Source organism: Bacillus rossius, chromosome 1 (genome assembly GCF_032445375.1).
Source record: "Bacillus rossius redtenbacheri isolate Brsri chromosome 1, Brsri_v3, whole genome shotgun sequence".
Taxonomy (NCBI): Eukaryota; Metazoa; Arthropoda; class Insecta; order Phasmatodea; family Bacillidae; genus Bacillus; species Bacillus rossius.
In genome coordinates this window covers 313257780-313277858 of record NC_086330.1, presented here as the reverse complement: position 1 = coordinate 313277858, position 20079 = coordinate 313257780, and the positions used below count along the sequence as shown (strand labels likewise).

Sequence of the window (20079 nt, the reverse complement as noted above, 5' to 3'; positions counted from 1 at the left end):
GTTTTTAAGTGCCCTAAATTCATCAAGAGTAGTCCCGAGGACAGATATAAGATAGCTAAGGAGCACAAATTATGCCTGAATTGCTTGTCACCATCTCACGCATCCAAGGATTGTTCATCATCATCGTGTCGTTATTGTGGATCCAGGCATCATTCTCTGTTGCACTTCGAGCAACAGACAGCCATCAACCCTGGTCCGGGCAAGGATGCTTCAACCACACTCATTGAACCAAACCCTGCAACTGTTGCAGTTGCTGCCGCTCTACCAAGTGAAGCAAGAACAGTGTTATTATCAACAGCACAGGTACACGTGTTTGATTCAAGTGGAACTCCAATGGTCGTGAGGGCTCTGTTGGATACTGCCAGCCAAGCTAGCTTCGTCACAGAGAGCTGTCTGCAAAGATTGAGGCTTACTCGTAGAAGATCTCATCTACCAGTACAAGGTTTAGCTAACACTTCAGTGAATGTGGCCAAGTCATGCGCCTCCATTGTTATGGCACCAGTTGGTAGCACGAGCCCCCAGTTTGCAGTAGATGTATTTGTAATTTCGAGAATCACCTCCAATTTGCCAAGTGCCAAGCTGAGCGCCAGGGTCCGTGGTGCAGTGGCACATTTGAAACTTGCCGACCCTGCATTTGACACCCCTGGTCCTGTTGATCTGTTAATTGGTGCAGAGTTAGTTCCTAGACTCCTTACTGGGGCCAAAATTGACGGTTCTCCCGTAGCTCTGGACTCTGTGCTTGGGTGGATACTGATGGGACAGGTGGACACACAAGTCCCATCATTGACTGCAACATCTTTGTGTATCTCTCTTCTCACTTCACACCCTCCTTTGGATGAGGTAGTAAAAAGGTTCTGGGAATTAGAGGAGTTTCCTGCGACAACACACAAGTCTCCTGAAGATGTCAAATGTGAGGAATGGTTCAGTAAAACTCATCTGAGGTCTGGAGATGGGCGTTACAGTGTATCACTGCCCTTTCGGCAACCTCTTCTGAAATTGGGTGCGTCAAGGCCGCAGGCTCTTAACAGATTTCTTCGTCTTGAAAATCGTCTCAAGTCTGATCCCAAATTGAAGGCCATGTATTCAGAGTTTATGAGTGATTATGTAGCTAGTGGTCACATGGAAGAAGTAACAGAGTCACAGATTCCGTCAGAGTTGTATTATATTCCCCATCACTGTGTGGTTAAACCTGAAAGTTCAACTACAAAACTGAGGGTGGTTTTTGATGCATCCGCCAAGAGCTCTTCAGGTGTTTCGCTGAACGATGCGCTCTTTACTGGCACCCGGCTTCAACGGGACATAGTTGACCTATTGTTGAGTTTTCGTCTGCATGTAGTAGTCTTCACTGGTGACATCAAACAGATGTACAGACAGATAGGTGTACACACTCGTCATCAGGATTATCAGCGCATTGTTTGGAGGTTTAATGATGCTGAACCTGTGAAGGATTATCGTCTCAAGACTGTAATCTATGGTGTATCTGCAGCACCGTTTCTCGCATTACGTACACTTCAACAATTGGCACAGGATGAAACCGAGCACTTCCCAACTGCATCACAGGTCTTACTTACAGATGTCTATGTTGACGATGTTGTCACTGGATCTAATTCGGTTGATTTTGCCTTGGCCATTCAGAGGGAGCTTATAACACTCCTAGGAAAAGGAGGCTTCAAGCTGCGCAAATTTATGAGCAACCACCAAGCTCTTCTGGATTGGTTGCCAGTGGAGGATATTGAGATCCCACAACCATTTTCATTGGATTCAGACGATTGTGTCATTAAGGTCTTGGGTCTGCAATGGAATCCTGTGTCGGACACATATTCCTACAAGATACAGCCTAGTTCTGGCAATGCCACAAAAAGGACAATCCTGTCAAATCTGGCTAGGATTTTTGATCCTCTTGGGTGGCTCACCCCACTGAGTATGTTTGCAAAGCACCTGATCCAAGTCTTGTGGGCACGGAACCTGGGCTGGGATACTGAACCACCGGATGACATCCTAAGCAACTGGAAGAACTTCAACACTCAGCTGTCACAACTGTCATCAGTTACCATTCCCCGACTGATTCGAGGACAGGCAGGAGGTTCCTACCAGTTGCATGGATTTTCGGACAGCTCCGAAATTGGTTACGCAGCAGTTGTGTACTTGCGCATTGACAACCCTGATGGTACAGTTCTGGTACACTTGCTGATTGCCAAGTCGAAGGTAGCGCCACTCAAGGTTCAGTCGCTGCCTCGCTTAGAACTATGTGGGGCCCTTTTGTTGGCTCGCCTGCTTCACCATGTCATTGATGCCTATGGAGCGACACTGCACTTCAGTTCGGTTACTGCCTGGACTGATTCACAGGTAACTCTTGCCTGGATAAACTCTTCTCCACATGAGTTAAAGACCTTTGTGGCAAACCGGGTTAGTCACATTCAAGAGCTAACTCGTCCAGAATGGTGGAAGCATGTTCGTTCGGAACATAACCCGGCAGACTGTGGATCCCGTGGGCTTCTGCCAGCACAAATTGTATCTCATCCTCTGTGGTGGTCTGGCCCTTCATGGCTGAAGAAGGCTGAGGACCAGTGGCCTGAAGGTATTCCGTGCATTAAGGCTTCTGACGTAATCCTGCTTGAAAGGAAGGTAGTGGCATTGGGAACTTTTATCTCCCCTGGGGACTTGGACACATTATTGGAACGTTTCAGTCGGTTGACAAGGCTGTTGCGTGTTACTGCCTGCTTGTTCAGATTTATCAACAATTGTCGTCATCCACTGGAAGGACGGGCCATAGAAGAGCTGTCATCGAAGGATCTAAACACTGCCCTAGAGTTCTGGATACGTTATGTTCAGTCCATGTGCTATCGAAGTGATTTAATTGCCTTGAAGAAGGATCAAATCACCTCCCCACAACTTCGTAGATTGCTACCGTTCATTGACTCCAAGGGAGTGATTAGGGTGGGCGGCAGACTGTCTCATTCGGATCTGCCCTTTGAGCAGAAGCACCCAGCCCTTCTTCCTAAATCGAATCCCCTGACAAGACTGATCATAGGTCATTACCATGAAGTTAATCAACATCCGGGAATACAAGCACTCCAGGCCATTCTCAGGGAGAAGTTCTGGATTATGGGGGACAAGCGTGCAATCACCAACCTTGTGCACCGTTGTGTGCGTTGTTTTCGTGCATCTCCATCATCAGTTGCTCCGCTGATGGGAAACCTTCCAGCTATGCGGGTTCAGCAGGTAAAACCGTTCTCAAGGTCGGGGGTTGATTACGCTGGTCCATTCTTGATTAAGATGGCCCGTCTTCGCAAGGCTGCTGTGCTGAAAGCATATCTATGCGTGTTTGTCTGTTGCGCAACAAAGGCAGTACATATCGAGCTAGCCTCGGACTTATCGACAGATGTGTTTTTGGCTGCCTATAAACGTTTCATTGCACGTCGAGGACGTTCCTCGGACATCTACAGCGATTGTGGCACCAACTTTGTTGGGGCACGAAATCAGCTCTCCGAACTACAACAACTCCTCACGTCGTCTTCCCATCAAACAACAGTGGCTTCATCGCTCGCACATCTTGGTGTGACTTGGCATTTCAACCCGCCAGCTGCTCCTCACTTTGGGGGTTTATGGGAAGCGGGTGTCAAGTCGTTCAAGTCCCATTTGAGGAGGGTGATAGGAGAGCAGATACTAACGTACGAGGAGTTAAACACAGTATTGGCTCAGGTTGAAGCAGTGTTGAACTCAAGGCCGTTGTGTCCCCTCAGTGCGGATCCCAAGGACTTCACTCCTCTGACCCCAGGCCATTTCCTGACGCTGGAACCGTTAGTGACAATACCCGAACCAGATTTACGTCAGGTAAAAATGAACTGTTTGCATCGCTGGCAGCTTGTATCCCGACTACATCAAGATTTCTGGCATCGCTGGCATCGGGATTACCTGCACACGCTGCAACAACGTAGCAAATGGCAGAAAAGGGCGTCAGGTCTTGCCCCCAACCAGATGGTGCTGGTCAAGGAAGACAGGCTTCCACCTCTGCAATGGCCGCTGGGGCGCATTGTTGATCTTCATCATGGAACGGACGGCGTGGCACGAGTGGCCACTGTACGCACTGTCACAGGCACTGTCAAACGGCCAGCAGTGAAATTATGCCCGCTCCCCTGTGACTGTTGAAATCGGTGATTTCAAGGTGGGCGGTATGTTATGTATATTGTATAGTTTCCGTGTAAATAGACCTTGGACATTATAAACATTGTTGGCATTGGTCAACACACTTGAGTTTTGAAACTCGCGCGCCGCGCTGCTGGCGATAGTGGCGCTGCTACTTGGCTGCTGTGAGTTGGCTGCCCTGCTTCCTCCGGAAGTCAGTTATTCTACAAAGGCATGGTGGTAAGTGGTGCTATCGGGTACTCTTGCTATCTGGCGACATCGGTCGCCAAGTTAAATAGTTTTGTGCAATTCGCTGTTTTATAGTCCATTAATGAACACCTACTATGATAATCAATTATTTTCAATAAAATCGGGAAGTCATTGATGTTTATTCTCAGTCGGTAACTTATCCGAGAAATGAGCAATTTGGGCGCCTGCTGCCTCCCTTGGATGAGATAGCCGGTTCACAGGTTCCCTCTCCGAAAATTGCATCTTATTCAGAATCGATAACTTATCTGAGAAATAGGTGATCGGCACGCCAGGTAGTTTACCTTCTTGGTCTTGGCGCAAAGACAATATCAGTTTAGGAAAACAAAAAAAATCGCCAATCCTGATTATCCTAGTAAGGATAACGGGTCTAACTGTTTAAAATATCGAATGTTCATCGGTCCTTAATAAGTATGCCAAATTTCGAGTTAATCCGACGTTTTTAAGGGGGTCAAAATCATGTTCAAAGTTTTCCGTTACATACTAACATACATAGGTATGAAGCTAATAAAAGCGTTTTAATTAATAAATTTAAAATTTACGTTTTTTGTCTAGCAGTCATATAATGCCCCACAACCCTGTAGGTACAACTAAAAGCGTGGGGTGCTATGTTCTTTCATTTACGTAATGACTACCCCCTAATATTTTCATAATGTCTGTATCCTAAAAATAGTTATCAAAAATTTAGGACAGACGAATTCAATAACTTAATTACTAATTTTAAATTAATATTGTTATTAAGTTCATATAGTCATTTTTATATTGACCTAAAATTAGTTATAGAAAATATTTTATAAATCATATTGTTATTACCGATATAAATTTTAAGTACAATATATCAAGCACCTCAAAATTTTTATTTTTTAGTGAATATTGAATTAGTTTTTTTTATAAATTCCTCAAAATTCACTTCAAAATCAATTTTCAAAGTTAATATTTTTCAAGGGCAATTGCCCTCCCCCCCCCCCCCCCCCCCAAAGGTCTTATGGTGCCCGATGGCCCTGGATGCACGTCAAAATTAACGTACCTACTTTAATTGTCCCGAATTCTGAAAACTCGGGGGCAAATGACCTTTCCCCTGGGGGGGGGGGGGGGGGTTTAGAGGTTGAGGACCACGAATGGCTCGGAAGAGCTCGAAAGAGAATCAATTTTTGAAATTTTTGAAATTTCGGGGTTTTGACCCCCCCCCCCCCAACCCCCGCACACACACACACACACACACAAACACAATTGACGGGGCAGTCGACTTTGGAAAAATTTACCACCATGCCCCGGACTCGTGGACATACAAAGAGCATGGTTATTGCCCATAACAAAAAAGTAGGGTTTTTTTTGTCCCTATGCCCCCCCCCCCTTTTTTTTCACTTTTCGGGTTAAAGTAACAAAATTATTGTATTTTCATCGGCCCTTGACACGTGTGTAAATTTTCAAGTCAATCAGATGCATTTAAGTTGGTGAAAATTACGTTGAAATATTCCGTTACATACATACATACATACATGCATACAGATGAAGCTAATAAAAGCGTTTTAAAAAAGAAGGTATAGGTACATAGCTTGGACGAAGCGTTTTGTTACAGCAGTTTTCATCATGATATTTTGTGCCCTGAATGGTGTAATAACGGTTGCTTTTTGATAATTACGAATAAAAAGATTATTGGTAATTTATTTTTTATTTGTGGATATTTGCTTCTACTTTTAGATGTATTTCTTGTGCCTGCCATTTTATTAAATTATCGTTTCTAAAAATATCGTTCATGGACGAGACAATCTTTACCTATTGCGTAGGAAATGCGCATTTTTTTTATTATATTTGATTACGGACGTGGATACTTTAAATTTGTTTTAAATAATTAACTGTCTCGATTTGTGTGTGCATTCGCATATGGTGTAATAACTAATATTAACATATTATTTACAGAAAAATTGTGTGATATTATGTAGGCCTATTCCCGAGTTTTTTGGTCATTTATACGTTCAAATGTTGATACTAAATCTCCGAAGATAGTCCGTGTGTGAGTATACGTCAGAAATAATTCCAATTTTTGTAATCACGTTGGGTTAAACAAGTATGGTTTACAGCGTTAAATTGCTACATGAGTGTGAGTGCCCATCCAGCTCAGGAACCATTAGGCGTTTAGCTTCACTCGACGGGGATAAGTGGTGATGGGCATACATACTTACATACATAGTAAATGTTTCATAGATTATAATTTTACTAGAAAATTACAGTTATTTTCGTGTTTTTTTTTTGTGAATAACTCCTACGTGTACTAAATACTAACTGGTGTTTATTATTATTTTTTTCATTTTGTTCTTGTATTATACAGCAAAAAAAAAAAGGTTACGTTTTTCATCGCATCAATGAAATCGGTTCATCTAAACGCACATTTTTTCGTAATAAAATATACAGAGATTAAAATGCACATCAAACGACTCCACTCGAACATCCATTCCGCTTTGAAGAAAAAATAGCAATCATTTGTGGTTAATGCAAGTTATATGGACATTTGCGCAATGCACGTTGATTTTGTCACTCGGTATTTGCCGAGAACAAGTCTACAATTATTTATTATTTGGTAATACAGTGCAGTGATAGTAAAAATTACGTTATAACATCATGGCTGTTTTTAATTTAAAACAAGCACTGAAAAATATCTTTTTTCTGTTCTCAAATCACCAATAGCCCTTAAATGAGTGATGCGAGACCTATTATATCACATTTTAATCAAGTTTTAACACAATAATACAAAAACATATTTTTCGAAACTGTAATATAGCCTTGATTGATGCACACCTCAACACTTTTCTAGCATTGCCATGTTTACCTGCAGTGTAGTTCGCTACTAGCGGCTTCAACCCCGGCGAAGGAGCTATCAAATAGTTACCAAGAGATGGCAGGACAGTTATCATGAACTTTTCTGAAGATAATAAGACCAGCTTCAAGAAAATCATCACTATAACCATCCTCAAAAACATAACGAAAATTCATCCAAGCATACAGTTATTTTAGTGGACAACATATGAAGGAAATGTATTTTGCAGTTGTAACGTCGTACTGACTTTACGACAAAAAAAAAACGGATTTTAGATTACGTTTTTAAACAGGAACCAGCTTAATTTCTCGAGTTATAAAAAAGCCCTATTTAACGCGGTTGGAAAATGGCCAGTTTATATCAAACTAGTGAAATGAAGCCAAGCAAACAGCGTGAGCTGTGTGTCTGCTTGTAGTGTTGACGCTGGCGTCTGTGTTCTGTTCCCATCTGGAGAGAGAGAGAGAGAGAGAGAGAGAGAGAGAGAGGCTGGAAGAAGAGGGATTTCTCTCCTCTGGGGAAGGGATTTATGCGCATTTTTCACCCTCGGTGAATTTATTTCCAGTCATCCAATTTCGAGGCTTCACTCAGCGTAGCTGCGAGCCGCGCGCTTCAATCTGCGAGAGATTGCTCGCAGGCAGACACCTTCGTGTTTCCTCGGGTAGACACTCCCGCCCGTCTAGTCCTCACTTAAGATGACAGCTAAGCCCCACAAAACGCCACTGGACACAAAAAAAATCATTCCAAATGAGACAGATGAAGAAAATTTGTTGGAACATCTGGCTTTCGTATATTTTATGTTTAAAATGTAAAAGTATTTCGCTAAAGTGTATTGCGGTTAACAATTCACGTTCCTATGCGCCACGTTAACTAGAGATAAGTAATTTCTTGTTTATTTTCCTACAAATGATATTCATTAAAAATAATACTTTATCGCAGCGTAAATTAGTGTGTTCATGAACGTCTTAGAATTCTAGAATGGCAATAGATTTCGTAGTAAAAAAAAGTCACTGTAATCTGAACTAAGTAGTCATATATTTCTTAAATGTCGACAGACCGCGTAGAAGATATATATTTTCAATTCTGGTCAGTTGTTAGAAATACACTGAGAGAAATTGTTGTTTGCCACAACAAAATATTTGTTTTTATATGGTAAAATAAATATATTTTTTTTATTCAGACAAATATTTTAGGCAGGAAAGATTTGGTTGACAAAACAAACTGATTTGGTCAACTCAACTGTGTGATTTGTTATGTGCAATTAATCAGTTTTGGTACTCAAAAAGTTTGTTTAGCCTAACCAAGTATTTCGTTACAGCAAGTAAATATTTGTTTTGCCATTTATAAACAAATATTTGTTTGATTTAAACAAACCTTTTTCTTTGCGTACTTTACAGCATGCTTATGTTTGCTGGATTATTGAAATATAGCTTTTCTGATATTTAATGGTAAAAAACTGTTATGTGACAAAGTTTAAAGAAATAATTATTTTCCTCGTAAAATAATACATTTTTATACTTTATTACCTAATTTTTTTAATTTAAAATCTGCTTGGGAACAGCGCTGGTTGCACAAACAATTTGTGAAAATGAATTTTACTGCATTCATTTATCGTCTGTTTGGAGATTCCTACAGTCTATCATTTCAAAACACTTGTTCAGGCACGAAAATTAATGGATTTATATTCAGAGTAATGCATCAGCAGACGGGAAAGTTAAGAATTATGTTCCGAATAAATGTTTGTGTACCTCATCAAAATAGTTTTACGCGGCGAAACAAAGATATAGATTTGCTTCAACGAGAAATATTGTGTTAGGTCAGATCTTGTCGACCTAACGAAAGTGATTTACCTGTTTATACCAAACATATTATTAAAAACAATTTTGTTGCATATTGATTTTCATCTAGCCAGATGACTGGTTCGTCGTTTCAAAACAAATATTTCACCATCTAAAATGTATTTTTCACAGATTCACAGCCAGGAAGAAGATGCCTCAAGCCAAGTGGTGTGTTGAACGAAGTCACTTGCTTTCATTTAATATTCTTTAATATACTATAACACGAGGCGATGACCTGTGAAGAGAGATCCAGAAGGGGTGAAGTTTTTCTAAGAGGATCGTATTAAACTGGGTCCTTTATATGTAAATAGTTTACTAACTCAATGAGTATATATTCTATCGATATAGTTCCCAAGGAATTAAAGCATTTAGTTATAAATATTTGATTGTTTGTTCTACCTAATCATAATCCACGTAATTATGATTCCACATATTAACTGTCCTTAAAATATTATAATTATATTAGTGTAAATATTGTATGCCTAGGGGTTGATTTGACTTAGTGCAACGCTCATAATTGTTAGTGATAGACATTAAAAGTACGTTAATCTGCTTTCTCATGGTAATTCTTTTGCCCTTCCTACGTTTTCCGTAACTGCCCTATTAGAGGGCATCGTTCATTTATGAAGCTTGTCAACGATACTTTGAGCTCGATGCCAGGCCCTAGGATAAATCCATGTTACCAACTGTTTGTATTAAATAATCGTTGTTTTTTTTATTTTTCAAAATATAATATGTTTTAAAATTTTTTATGCAAATTTCCATGTCTTAAAAACATGTAATCAACATATTTGATTGATAGTAAGATAAAACAATTTTAGAGGATAAGTTATTTTAATTTTAATTTGTAAGGAAATAATTTGAAGTTAGTGACGTGTATAGAAAAGCATTTTTTGCACATTAAATGTGTTGTGTACAAATCAGTTATTTATAAAAATAAATATATTTTACAAAGGCTAAAACATTTTTTTTTTATCTTTTACAGGTAAGTTATGGTGAAAAATTGGAAATTGTTCTATCGGTGTCTCTCCTGGTGGTAAGTAGCCCTATTTGTAGTAAATATTCAAGCAAGTAGGTAATTTAACGTAAATTCCAATACGTTTTATAGCCATCACATCGTGGCGTGGGTTTAGGGTAAGTTACCTGCGAAGAAACTCAAAAGTGTTTTACAACTTATATTTTTCAACATTTACTGCATACATTTATGAATAATGGCTTAATGGAAACGGCAATTTACTTACATTCTATGGAACACAAATAATATATATTTATAAAAGCTGTGTTTTTTGTTTGTTAAGACATCAATTGAAAACTATTGAATGGATACTAGTTAAAAGTTTTTAAAAGAAAGTGTTTTGCTTACTATAACTTTGGGCTAATTATAAGTATTACAAAATCATTCTCTAATAATTTCCCTCGTATCACCCGCAAAGAAGGTGAAAGAAAAAAGCTGTGTTAAATTTACAAAATTATATAAATTGTACTTTTACACTTTTAATAGAATTTTTACTTCAACAAAAGGTTGAAAAAAACTCAAACCATTGTAAGTGTCAAAACAACTTCCGTTGGTGGAAACACTCATATCACAAACAGTGGGTGTAAAATTATATAACTTTTTATGCATGAATTTTTTTTAATATTTTGTGGGAATGAATTATATAAGCTTCATCGGTAGTTTATCGGCCTGTAAATAATTATTAACAAACATTTACATTGAAAATATATGTTTCTAGAGTGGCGGTAGGGACTTATTGGCAGGCTGAGAGGTATGGTGAAAACTTAATATTTGACCATCGACTAGAAAGTTACATCCGCTGAACACTGTCGGATGTAGACTATGTCTCTGTGATTTTCTGTGAGGCGGGAAAAAAATTTTTTTTTCACGTGATGGAAGTGCGAAAACATTAAACGAGGGGAATAAAATAATCACTTTACTGTTATTTGAAGAATATCGAACATAATTGACTAGAGAGTTAAATTGTGAGTAATTTGAATTCTTTCCTCGAGTGGAAAATAATGAAAAGATGTTAAAATCGGTTAATAACGGAATTATTTTTCTGATTAACTTTTTATACCTGAACACGATCACGAATTGTTAAATGTAAAAATATTGCAAGTGTATGCCTGCCTCCCCTTCCTGACCTCTCTCCATGATTCTCGATGTTCAACCTTCCCAATTATTGCAGTTCATTGTAATTCACGTCTCGTGTAGAAGTGTGACGGGACAAAAGCGCGCCACCCCGGTGCGAAGTCATTGTATTTTAATCAGGGACTGTGCACGGGGTGGAGGAGGGGGTGTTCCCAGCGACGGACTGATTAGTAAGGGATTGTCGTGAGAGCTCCGGACAGCGATGTGAGCTGCGAGGCTGGGGACCCGGGTCGTCAGGGAGGCGGACTGGAGTCGCATCCTGGCGAGGGCGAGGGCGAGGGCGAGGGCGAGGGCGAGGGCGAGGGCGAGTCACGCGCGGCCGAGCTGGCCAGTGCAGCTGGGATCATGTTCCTCCGCGAGACAGTGCGTTTTAGGCGCCTTTTACAATGCGCGCGCAGCATGCAACACAAATGGGCAGTATGGAAAAAGGCTACATGCAAATAAACATATATGTGTTTTTAAATCATATACTTTAGGGATCGATATGGAATACTGATCCATGTAATTAAAATTTATATTTATTTATTTTTAATTTTAGGGAAATAAGTTTTTGTTTTAACATTTGAAGTGTATATTTTAGTGTATTTATATCATTATTGCATTATTAATTATTACATTATTATTTAATATAATAAAAATTAATAATTTAGAATAAACTTTCAGCATGTTTATTGTTTTTCATTACTACTTAAAGTTTATGTCGAATTTTTTACTAATTTTTATAATTAATTTTATTTCTAAGTTTACAGTTGATTATTATTATTGAGTACTAAGTATTTATTTAATTGTTTAAATTTAATTGAATTTATACTTTACCAACCGTATTTATAATATCACTCCAGTCCTTTTTATTATTCTATTTCTATGAATTACTTTCATGCAAAATTATTATTTTTTAAATTACGCCAAGTAATAACATAATAACAAATACATAAGTACACGCGCCCATTTTTTTTTTATAAATTATTAATTGAAGTTACCTGAAACTGTGTTTATGTTAGTTAGCTTGGACGATTGCACAATAGTGCTCAGTTGTGGGATGAAAGAAAATTACCAATGTGCAACACTTGTTCTTGGAAAACAAAAATGAAATGCAAGGCATAGGTAATAAACTATTTATTTGAAGAAGAAGAAAAAGTACCTGTCTTTTCACCTAAGGAATGGAGAGAGCGGCTCAATGTTAACACACCGAACTCGCATTCCAGAGGACGGGACTTCGAATCCTAGTCCGGCCATTCTGACTTCTGTTTCCCATGTACCAAACATATATACACTGTCTACAAACACTCTTCCACCTACATGACATGTGACATTTCGAATGAACTACCGGGAGAGCTAAAACATGTTCAGGAAAAACTGCGAGACCAGTTTAATTAAAGGAAATCTGAAGATAGAGTTTTTTTTTAATTTCATTGCATTGGTAGGTAGTTAACCGAGTGTTTGATTATTTATTCAAGGCAGGTTTCTTTTAACGTGCCAATTGTAAAACACTCAAGAGCTGAATTTGACTTCAAAATAAATAAACTAAAAATTTCAAACTGTCCCTTGCAGTAGCACACTGCTGGTTCCTTCTGCAGTCATAGCCTGAGTTTTGAGGTAATACTTCTTTAGGCGCGTTGAGAGTGAAATTTTAGAATGCAACAGAAATATAATTAACTAAGCGCGCATTACACCAAGTAAATTTTTACAGTTTTAAAGCCCAATGTACAATAATGTATAAAATGCTAGCTATAGCCACAAGCCGAAGACGTAATATGGCGGACCCACGTGTGGTAACATGAACTATCCTGGAATAAATATTTTAAATTTGAATTGTCGTAACAAAATATAATCACAATACAAAATATACCTATAATACCTATAATTTAAAAATACTTAAATACATTTATTATACTTTATTAAATACCTTTAAATAACTAAAATTGATTAAAAAATAACTATAATTAAAAATACTTTTAAAAGCGTACAATTATAAAACATATAATTAAAACATACCTACAAAATACACCAAGAGAATTGTGTTGGAACAAACGTGGCATCAAATATATGTATCATTTTGTTGGTTCTCCAAAGCATTACGAACGAGGTGCTATCTTTTAAGTATATTTCAGACTAAAAGTGCAGTCCAATAGATACATTAAACCAAAATTAACCTGAAACATTTTAAAACACATATTATAACATTAAGTATATGTGTGTATATTTGTTTTTGCTTAAACGACAGTCTGTAAATGCTTCTTACAAACAAAACTTCGCTTTATTGATGTATATTAACATTTAATATTTAACATTAAAAACTTCATCACGAAATTATTTTATTTAACATGCTGTTGAATATGATGTAGGCTAACAATTTCTTGTGTCTCTACAGTATGACAAACGCTGCGCTATCTCTACTTTTCAATGAACTAAGGATTATGAAATTTGCAATGCGTATTATTTAATTTGTCATTTCTTTTTATGACTATAAATTATAACATAAAGTATTAAAGGATAGTTGTACTATTATAAGTTTAGTTTGGCACACTAATACGCATAATACATACCCAAATATTCGCGAAAGTTAATATTTAAATGATTAATCACGTTGTTTGGCTATCTTTTCAATATTAATGACACTTCCACAGATGTCAGACCCGTATTTACACATTTTCGTTTTAATTGATTTCCGTTCCATTCACGAAATTGCTCAGAACAACTGCCGTTTATCGAGAGCTAAGTTTTTTACGCATAAAAATAGATAGAAAATATACGCGCGGTATTCAAACGTTGATTATCTGTGTGATAATAATACTCAGGAGTTGTGTTCTTAGTTTTATCGATTAATGGCATGCATCTCTTTTCATGTACACAGTATTTAATCAATGACGGTTAATTAAATAATAACAAGTGAAATTCTCCTATGTGGTAGCTCGTATATTATATTACTTCATTAACTCTTTCTTTGCATTTTATTTTTTGTTCTTTCAAGTGAAGAGTCGGAGGAGAGCTCAGACCGTTAATTAATCCGCATGTTAATTAAGTCGAGGCCGAACAAACGCCCCAGGATCCAATTAGCTGCGAGCTGATCAAGTTTGAGGCGACGAGAACACTTCCTTGCACGTGTGACAAGAAGTTGTGCGAGAGGATCACAGAACACTTCAGTCACCCCCCCCCCCCCCCCCCCCACGCCATGAAGGTTTGACTATCGGTACTTGGGGGATCTTTCTTAGCGAATGTTTGGAAAAATTTATTGGTTCGTTTTGAAATAAAAAATTTAAGTGACTAAGAACCGTGGCTCTTAAAGCCGATAGACCAAAAACCGTATTTATTTTATAATATTTTATTTATTTTGGATTCCTGTACCTTACTTTGTTTATGATGGTATCCTGCTATTATTGTTAGTTTATTGTATGAATTGTTCGCAACATGACTAGTAATCGTGTTTTATGATTTACGGAAACGAAGTTTTTATTGGTGTTTAAATGGATCTGTCTTCTGTATGTTGTAAAAACGAAATTAAGAATGAACGCTGCCGAAGTCGTTTCCGTTCCATTTTAAAGTTATTCGTGAAACTTCTGTGTGTCTTCTTATGCATTAAAGCTAAAACTTCTATAATACCTAATCTAAAATCATATGAGTGATAAATTAACTATGGGATGATTCACGAACATTTCGTAGGAAATTATCTGTAACTATACGAAAGTTACTGAGAAATTCTAGTGTATCCTAATTTTTTTACAGTGAAGTAGCTGGTGGCAAATTTTTCTAATTATTATAATTACATTTCTATCTCATTTTTGTGAGGGGAATAAAATATTTTCTAAGGTTAGTTATATGTTGTATAAATAAATTAGAACTAATTTAAACATGTATGTACTCGTCCTTTTAGAAATATAGATAAAAAAATAGTGTGTGTAAATTTTCCTGTTAAATTACAGTAATTTTATCCTCATACTAGCTGACCCGGCAGACTTCGTACTGCCTAATTAAATTGCAATAAAGTCCTGTCAAAATGATTTGTAATGTGACATTTTTTTGTTCCTACATATTTTAGAGTCGGGGCAAAAAATTATCCTGAACAGAACCGTCACCCTGGTGATAGGGTGTTGTGAATAAGAAATATAATTAAATAAAACATATAAATAAAAAGATAAATTTAAAAAATTAGTAATCTATTTATTGTTAATCATGTGAAAAATAATAATTTTTTTTTTCATTGTAGTGCATGATTAGATCGGTAATTAGCTTGGTTTGTAGCATTTCGGGTTCTTCTACCTAAATTGATTCGTCTAATAGGAGGCATATCTATATTATAGATTATTTTGTCACATGCAATAATTAGCGATCATAGGTAAATGAACACTGCACAAAACACTATATAGGTAAGAATTTGTTTCGTGTATAAGTTGACAAAAGCAAACCCTAAAATCCAAGAAAAAAAAACACTGACATTGACAGTTTGTTGTTGTTTCAACTTTTTTTAAATTTGATATGACTTGGAGTCAAATTCTTCAAGCCGTATTTAAAATAGAGAAATGAAATAACAAAAACTTAAACTTATGAAATACTTTTGGTAACGCTGGTTTTGTTTGACTGATGTAATGACTTGAAAACTGATGCATTTTAAAGTAAAACAAATGAAATAATATCGCGAAGCTGACCAAATTGAACTATTCGATTTCGGTTTTATTTTTTTTGTTTTTGTTTATCTGTTCTCCAACGCACACTGTTTTGATAGATATGATTGAACTTTGTACAGAGGTAATAAAGTGCAAATTGACTCTTTGACGTTAGGAACATACCTGCATTGTTTAAACAACAATGAGTGCTCGTTTTAGTTAGAAAACGTTTGTATGGGAAAAAGAAAAGGGCTTGTTTTAGGGTTTTTCCGGCAATTATTAGAATTTTTCTTGCCGTAAAAACCATCTTTGAACTTCAACGAACATTTAAAAAAAAAATTGGCCAAATTGGTCCAGGCGTTGTTGAGTTATGCGCTTACCAACACATTTTGCGATTCATTTTTATATTATAGATAACCATTGTAAATTCACCAATTTAATTAATAAACTCTGATAATGGCAAGGGTGTAGTTCAGCGGAATATCGAAAACCCATAACTTTTATCGAAGCACTCCAATAATCGTTCTTAAAATAATTGTGGAGAATTCGATTTATTATAAACATCGAGTTCAGTACAGCCACGCAGGCTAGTCTCAGACATACCGAGAATTCAGGGAACTGCTCTTCTGGTTGTTTCGTAGCAGACTTTCTCTCTGTATTAGAGTTGAAGGTGGACCCGTGCCTTATGTAGCTTCACCCGCGCATTGAGGAGGCCTTGTACTTTGACTGAAGCACTCTGAGCTCCCGGTGTTCGTGACGGCCAGGTAAGTGAGAACTGCGTTGACGTTGGACCATAACATAACCTTGCTTTGAAAGACATCAGACGTCTCTTGGTGCTGGAATGGTTAACAAGTAGATAATTTTAATCACGTGTGCTCAATGCCTGGTTGGTTAATTGCTTAAATACACAGTCTTCATATACCAAAGCTTGTTGCTTACAGCACTCCACACTGTGGTACGTTTGATCAGTTGAATGTTAAGAAGTATTCCCTTGACTTGCACACATGATTCGTCACCTGACGTTCACAGCTCATAATAGAAGCTCTGTGGTGGCAACTCGCAAACTGTCAAAAACACTTTGTTAAAATATCTATCTTTTTTTATAACAAGAATATAAAACGGAAAATGTCTTGAAGAAAAAAACCTTGGTTACTAAAAAAAATGCTTGAAACTACAGTTATATCTGTTTAATAATTTATTTAATGTTGTGTCTAGGTGACACCCATCACAAATAATGTAGGTAATTTTGAAATAGCAAAACATTCAGTTGAAATTCGATAATTATGTTTAAGATGTTCGAAATCGCTGCTACAGCTTTCGAAGTGTAGTAATAATTCAGTAATTATTACAATGTGTGAATAAATAAACACACGATACATACACAGTCATGTGTATTAACGGGGCAGATGTGTGTAGGCATTAGTATATGTAATGTTTGCGCAGGTGTGTGTACGTCAGTGGCGGCTCCAGGAACGCTTTTTGGGAGGGGCCGTCGCACAGAGAAAGGCCGTAGAGTCGGCGGAATCAATTTCCCACCGAAATTTTTATTTCAGAAGTGCAGGAGAGAATCGAAATCTGACATTCTGCCTGCAAAGGAATACTCAGATGGTTGGAAATCGTTATGGTATTGCTCAACAAAGGATCGGATGTACTCCAATATCTTCTGTGTTTTTTATGGCTCTCATATAGCTGCAGCAACAACCCAAACAGTGCGCTTGCTTCCTCTAAATCCATTCGCGACTATTAGTTGGGAATGTGGTGGAATGGTGCGCTCGCGAGGGCTCCAGACTATTCTTGCGCGCTTTCCTAACGCGCCACACGCCCGAACTATGGCGCGTTTTGATTTGCCCGGTTTGAAAGGAGCCTAAATAAGTTGCAGATATTATTGGAATATTTACAAATGTATGGTATCAAATACTGTTATTTAATAGTTACAAACATTTTTTTTTGTGAAAGAAAAATTTAAGTCATAAATTAAAGTATTTGAGGTAACACAAATATAACCTAAAAAATAGATTATAAATAAAATTTGGGCCTGGGAGGTGGGCTATCACCCCCTCCCCCACTCCCTCTGGAGCCAGGCTTGGTGTACATATGATTTGTAAACACGAGTTTATTTAAAGTTTTGGTAAAAAAAAAATCAGTTTCCTAAAAATAAAAGAGGCTAGATAAGAACGGATAGTTACTAATAGAATCCTCTCAATTCATGCCAGGATGAGAATATTAAATGGTCTGTAAGTGTCTAAAAACCGTAAAATTAATCAATTTATGTTATGTATAATAACAACAGTTTTATGAACTAAGCAAAAACACGAAATTGTATAAACAAAATAGTTTTAAACAACTTCCCCCTTAAATTTACCGCCTGTACGAAGCCCCATTGAAACTGACTCGTACTGGCACGCTCAGCATCAGCCACTGACGAACAATGAGATAAAAAAGTGTAATGAGGCACGTAGCGAGTCCAAAACAGTCTTTACGGCCCCGCTTACCTGGACACACGTACGCTCTGCAGAGCGACAAGGAAAGTGCTGAAGCTATCCTAATGGTGTCTTTTGAGAATAGCATTAAAAAAATATTTTGAGGTTGGAATAGTAAATATGTTTTCGTATTTGGTTTACAACAATTATTATTTTAGGACAGTGAAAATCACTAAAAACGCGTGTTATCAACATGATATTTATGTATGAGTTTCGGTTGAGGTTCTTGAAAGCTCACAAGGGACTTGCAATACACCTGTATCTTCATTATAGTTACCTCTCAGATCACGAAGTTACTTTGTGGACGGCGTAAAGATTGCCCGCTGGTTCGGAGCGTTGCGATTAGAGTCGATGCCGTGCTAGAAGCACCTGCAAGCGCTGCGCTTATCACCCCGTGTCACCATCACGAGTGCACCCCTGGATATGATGACCCCTCTGCGACAGTAGATACCGAGCCACTGAGGACCGTATAAGGCTAATTCTTTTCCTGGTAGCCATTGCTTCCTTTCAGCAGCGTTTTATAGAGGGGGAAATAAATCCTTCTTGCGAATTTATTAAGCTGCAGCTTCACGCTGTGCCATTTGGGATTTCTGAAATATATTCTAATTTTTCAGTCACCCTTAATTATTCTAATTCGTCAATGATTAGCGTATATTATTAAGTCTACAAGCCCCAGTTTATGTTAGTTTTAATGTACGAGTAAACTAATTATTTCTCTCTGGATATTTACAGAACAGGAAGCCGAAGACAGTGGAAAATTTTAAAATTAGAAACGTTTATAAAACCATTCTGCTTATTCTTTTAACAATATATTTAGACATTAACATTAAGAGTTTATGATTTTAAATGGATCGACTAACATATTATTATTTATTAATTACTTTAAATGTCTTCATTATTAATGTTTGGAGTTTTGGAGTAAGGTCTTAAATTTCCATGTAAAACAGATTTGTTCAAACTTTTGTTAGTCAGTATATATATGTAAGAATGTTTGATAGAATTTTTTTTACTGTGAATACGAGGCTCCTGTTTGCATACCAAATATGCAGCAAACCTCCACGCAAAGCCTGCTAGGTTGCATCAAGCTTGAATCATTGTTGAATGGTTATTGTAATGTGGTAAATTAATTTAAGATGATGTTTTATACATACGTCTTTGCAGGTTATGCTGTATGTCATAAGTAGGGGCATGCATATTTCGCGAAATGATTCCGCGACTAGCTGAAAGTTAGAACACTGTAGCATCATCTGAGTTTCGTGGTTGGGTGAGTTTATTTCAGTTCCACGTCGATCGTTACAACACTAATAACAGTAGTTGAGTGCGGAAGCAAATGCGTTATGAGTGGCCGGGTCAAGTAAGGCAACGACTTCTCCCGCAGACGACCGCCAATCACAAGGAAGAAACCTTTGGTGCAGGTATACTTTGTTGCAGTCTAGTAGGCGTTCATATTTATTCGCGAAAAATGCCTGTCCCTAGTCATAAGAAACCTCAGTAATGGAAAAATAGATTACAAACCAAAATCCGCCGAAGTAATTTTTTTTTAATTTTTTCACATCGCCTAATTTTAAGTTGTTTTCTGTGTGTTTCCATATTCATTATTTTTGGTCCGCAATTAATATTTCTTACGACATAAAGTATTGTAACCAGCAACGTCTTATGTCCAAAACCATGTATTGAATGAAGCTTGAATGAAGCTTGCTGGTCCACGCGCCAACAGCACGACTCGACACGCTGGGGCTCGCGCAAGCCAGAGGTCGTCGACCCAGGTCAGGAAGTGCACAAGGCCCTGCTCTCAGCTCTCGCCGCT

The 20079-nt window shown here is 37.6% G+C and overlaps 1 protein-coding gene across 2 annotated transcripts in view; it reads left to right on the top strand.

The window, feature by feature from the left end:
* The window catches only part of LOC134527916 (apoptosis-stimulating of p53 protein 1), a 1064179-nt gene that overhangs the window by 804106 nt on the left and 239994 nt on the right, over positions 1-20079 (top strand). The window contains exon 6 of one of the 2 annotated variants that reach the window (XM_063360948.1): positions 10028-10078. The exons of the other annotated variant lie outside the window; for it this stretch is intronic. Within the exon in view, the coding sequence (XP_063217018.1) occupies positions 10028-10078 (51 nt within the window). The remainder of the gene's footprint in view (positions 1-10027; positions 10079-20079) is intronic. 2 annotated transcript variants of the gene reach the window in all.